Source organism: Vespa velutina, chromosome 10, assembly GCF_912470025.1.
Source record: "Vespa velutina chromosome 10, iVesVel2.1, whole genome shotgun sequence".
NCBI lineage: Eukaryota > Metazoa > Arthropoda > Insecta > Hymenoptera > Vespidae > Vespa > Vespa velutina.
Genome location: NC_062197.1, coordinates 8,435,923 through 8,440,922, shown reverse-complemented (window position 1 = coordinate 8,440,922; position 5,000 = coordinate 8,435,923). Strand labels below are relative to the sequence as shown.

The 5,000-nt window shown below is 37.7% G+C and overlaps 1 protein-coding gene across 10 annotated transcripts in view; it reads left to right on the top strand.

Annotated features, from left to right (window-relative positions):
• The window catches only part of LOC124951988 (nuclear factor 1 X-type), a 61,043-nt gene that overhangs the window by 41,608 nt on the left and 14,435 nt on the right, over positions 1–5,000 (top strand). For all 10 annotated transcript variants that reach the window (XM_047501187.1, XM_047501186.1, XM_047501181.1 and 7 more), the window contains one exon: positions 3,606–3,746. In XM_047501187.1, coding sequence (XP_047357143.1) covers positions 3,606–3,746 — 141 coding nt within the window. The remainder of the gene's footprint in view (positions 1–3,605; positions 3,747–5,000) is intronic.

The window sequence follows — 5,000 nt, the reverse complement described above, 5'->3', positions numbered from 1 at the left end:
AGAGAAATTCTTTTTCGGTATTCACAAAAAAAATAATATACTCCTTCCATTTTCGTAAGTCCGAATTTTTCTCATTTTCTTCTCGATATGTCTGACTCATAATAATTACTTAATTTTTTTTTTACATTGAATTTTCTTCTATTTTTTTTTTTTTCTTCAATCAAATAATCTCAGAGATTATGATATTTCTATTTGTTATATTTTAAATGCAGTAACATTTATTTTATCATCTAACAATCACAAGTATCTAATAAAAATTGAAACGAATATATTTCGACTAATATATTTGAAACATGTTTTCCTTGATTTTTCAAAAATTGCTTGATATACATTCACATACCACAATTACAATATTCTTATTTCATTATGTATTTAAATTCAAATAATAAAATTTAATATATTTCATTATCAAACAATAACAGGTATTCAATAAAAATGGAAATATGATCAATACGATAATGTATTTCAAATCAATAAAATAAGATATATACATACAAATATATAAAAGTTGTTGATCAATTTTCGATGATCGCAATTTACATTCAAAAAAAAAAAAAAAGAAAAAAAGAGAAAAACGAAAGAAAGAAAGAAAAGAGAAAGAAAGAGAAAAAAAAGAAAGAAACAAAAAATGACCAAACGAGGGATACAATCGTGATAGCTCGTGCTAGACACGCGACTAACATTGTCGTTAAATAGAATAATAGGCCAGGAGAACGCGTATCAAGAAACTGTGCGAGTCTCGAAACACGCCTCGACAAATGCACGCAGTGAGTAGTATAGCCGTATCTCTCTCTCTCTCTCTCTCTCTCTCTCTCTCTCTCTCTCTTTCTCTCTCTCTCCCTCTTTCTCTAGCTAGTATCTCACCAACTCGTCTCCTCTCTTTTCCTCTCTCGTGGCAGCAGATTAGTATGCAACCCGGTGTATTAATAGACAGGGAACAATGCTCAGGGCCTCAGAGCTTGCTAAGAGCTTCGGACTCTCTCTCTCTCTCTCTCTCTCATTCGTTCGTTCGTTCTGTTTCTCCTTCTTTCCTTTTCTCTCTTTCTCCTTCTCTCTCTCTTTCTCTCTCTCACTCTCTCTCTCTCTCTTTCTCTCTCTCTCTCGTTTCCGTGAACATTCTCTTTCCTCTCCGTCCAAGTTTATTGGAGGCAGGCAGGCGAGTCTCGTTGCTGGTGGTTTTCGCGCCACTGTTACGGCTCAATTGTGCTTTCCTGAACGGTTTCCGTCTTTCCGCGTTTCTCCCGACGTGGAAATAACTTGTTAGGAGGGGCGGACTCTTAACACTTGGAAAATTGTGGCAATGCGAAGTGGCAAACAAAACAAGAAGGTGAGAGAAAGACGGAAGAGAAGAAAGAAATCTTTTTCGTTTTCGTAATACATTCCTTTGTGAAGAATCTCGAGTCAATTAGAAAACGATTACAAAGAGATTTCTCTCTCTCTCTCTCTCTCTCTCTTTCTCTCTCTTTTTTTCTCTCTCTCTTTCTCTCTCTCTTTTTTTCGTATTCGTATTAATGTCATTTCTCTCATCATCTATCACGAAAATCAGAATTGATCGATCATTCAATCAAATATGGTCATTACTTTCTAACAAGATCTTTTTGTTTCCAAAATACGATAGTGAGAGAACTATAGTATGTATTATACTAACGAAGAAACGATCGCGAACCGATTCGAGCAAAGTTTTCTTGGTTAAAAAAAAATGGGAATCAAGCTGACGCCGATGCACGTGCAATTCTGGTCCGTTCTCCATTCTCTCTCCCTCTCCCTCCTCCCCACTTTTGCTCCCACAATGCACATACTCCCACAGCAGAATCTCTCTCTCTCTCTCTCTCTCTCTCTCTCTCTCTCTTTCTTTCTCTCTCTCTCTCTCTCTCTCTCTCTCTCTCTCTGTCTCTTTTTCTTTCTCTATCTGTATCTCTCTGTCTATCTCTCTATCTCTCTTTTTAGTCCTCATGACTCTAGCAACTCTAGGCCCGCGGGGAGCACTATTTTCTAGGATCTTTTTTTTTCTCCCCAATATTCGACTCTCCTTCCCCTAGTGGAGCTCGCACCAACATCATGTGGACCACCAACACGGGCATGCGTTTTCCAGAGTATCTAGTGAACGGCCTACTGGGTGGGTGCATGATGGTGATAGGGCGAACGGAAAAAAAGAAAAAGACAAAAAAAAGGGAGAAAGAAAGAAAGAAAAAAAAGGGGGCGCAATTTTTGCCACGCGTAATCGTCCGGGCGAAAGGGAAAAAAGGCGTAGGATTAATATTCTCGATGGCATTGTGCGAAAAGCGAGAGAACATTTTTCCGTGCGATGACGTTGTGGAACGATCGACCTCCCTCTCCCCCTTTCTGCCCCTACTTCCCTTCCTCCCTCCCTCTCTCTTTCTCTCTCTTTCTCTCTCTTTCTGTTTTTCAACATCACGTGATACCGTCCAGGCTTTGTAACTTCCGTAGGTTCCGCATCGAGGACAAAAGAACGCGTTCGCTTTTCCTATTTGTAGGTGCTGGTAAACGGGGCGGGAAGAGGAAGGTAAAAGGTGGTGGGATAGGGATGAGGGAAAGAAAATCTATTTTCTCCAAGAATTTTCGCTGAGGGATTATTCTTGTAAAAATTTTTCGCACGACTTAGATCGAACGAAAGTGATGACATAAAAAAGAAAAAAAAAGGAAAGAAAGAGAAAGAAAGAAGAAAAAAAAATAAAAGGGGAACGGCCAAGAAACAGCACCTGTCCCTCGATGGATCCGCGTCAGTGCCTATTTGCTGCAAGACGAGTCGCTGGATAGAGAACGTGCCGAATAAATATCCGTTGGCCCTCTTCGAATATACCTAAGCTACGCACCATTCGAGAAGCTTCTTCCTCACCGTCCTCGTCATCTTATAATTAGATCCTCCCGTGGGACGTTCTCTTGATAATGTCTATGTATTCGCGTAATCTCAATCTCTAAATTTTGTCCGATACGTCTTATTTTTTCTTTTTTTTTTTTTTTCTTTAGGTATACTATTTCTTTTTTATTTTTATTTTTTTTCTTCTTTTATAATAATCAATGATCAATTAGATAGCTGAGTCTTGATCAAATAAAATGCGTCTTTCAATCTTGAACATGAAAATAATTCTACGTACTGTTGTAGTTCGATAATATATGTATTATGTATTTACGTGTTTTCATGCAGTGACGAACTTCTTCATATATACACCGTGAATCATTGATTAAATGATTCTCTGTAGAATCTTTCCATCTTATTCAGATTGTTTTCATGGATTTTTAATGTTAATATAAGTCAGAATTGAATGCAAATATACGATATGTCTTCCTTACGTGTATATATATATATATATATATATATATATACATAATTAAACATACATATATAAATTCTAACACGCATATATATAGAATTGTGTGTGTGTGTGTATATATATATAATTGCAATTCATTATATATTTCTCGATTGAAAAGTCACAGGGAGAATCATCGAGTTCGAAGGCGGAAGGGAAAAAATAAGAGAGTTGTTTTCGTAATGGCTGCCCTATCCCTTCGACTCGACGTACGCGATGACGTAGGTGGTAAGCATCGAGGATCCGTAACCGTTGATGTGTGTCTGGTTTCAGCGTCCATACTGCATGACCTCAGCGACATGCAGCCTCAAATAAACGCGATCAAAATAGAGCACCCGCCGTACTACTGCAGCAGCTACACCCCTCCATCCGCAGCCACGGCCGCGGATCATACTCAGCCTGCGGCTAGCTTCAGTAAGTTTCTTTTTCTTTTAATTTTCGATATTATCGTTTTATCTTCCTTTTATTTATTTATTTATCTTATTATTTGAATGATAATGTGATTCTTTTGTTACTATCTTTTTTTTATCTTTATATATATATATATATATATATATATCTTATTTTAATCTGCATCGATTATTTTAATTTGCATCGATCAAACCATACGGAAACGGAAGTGATCATCAAAAATAAGTTTCAACATGACATCTCGTGAAACTCTTTCTCTCTCTCTTTCTCTCTTTCTCTCTCTCTCTCTCTCTCTCTCTCTCTATTTCTCTCTTTTCTTTCTTTTACGTATAAATATAACTCGGATCAAGCGAGTAACACGGCAAGAGTCTCATCTTTCTCTCGTAGTTTAGCAAGTTATACGACGGAGAAATTATGCGAGTGCAGAGATGGCCTAGATATTTCGAAGGTCCATCGTTCGTAACGAGCAAGATGCACTTACCGTTGGAATTTTCCAACGATCAAAAGTTATGTGCTTTTCATTTTAATGAATCCTGGATAATCTGTGATTTTATTCCCCGTATCCCTAATGTTTGCACCAACTATACTTCTTTCTTTTTGCTCTAATTTCATTTAATTCCTTTTCTTTTCTTTTTTTTTTTTCTTTCTGAACATCGCGAAAAAGAGAAAAAGAAAATTAATAAATTTTTCATTTTTACCGAATCACCTTGTCAAGAAAGTATTTTATCTATTTAATCCGTGAAATAGAGAGAGAAAGAGAGAGAAAGAGAGAGAGAGAGAGAGAGAGAGAGAGAAAGAGAGAGAGAAGGAGAAAGAGAGAGAGAGGCAGAGGAAGGGAGGGAAATAAGGAGGGAAAGGGAAAATCCTAGCGCGAGAATGCCGCGCGTTTGACCCAGTTATCGAAGAAAGTTTAACCGGTAAGCTTTCCTCGCTCTTAACCGAGTCATTCTCTGATTACGATCCAAATTTGAATCGTACGTTATGCGCGTGTACCTACCTACATTCTCAAGAGAGTTTCTAGTAGAGAAAGAGTGTGGAAGATAGATAGATAGATAGATAGAGAGAAAGAGAGAGAGAGAGAGAGAGAGAGAGTAAGATTAGAATAAACTAATTTAAAGTTTCTCGGTGGTATCTTTAACGCGTATTTCCAAGCCCGAGTTTTTGTTCAGGAGCGATTGCAAAGTACCGATACCGATTCGCGTCGAGAGATACGAGAAGATGGTGTTGTGACGATGTTGGTAGTGGAAGGGGGGAGGA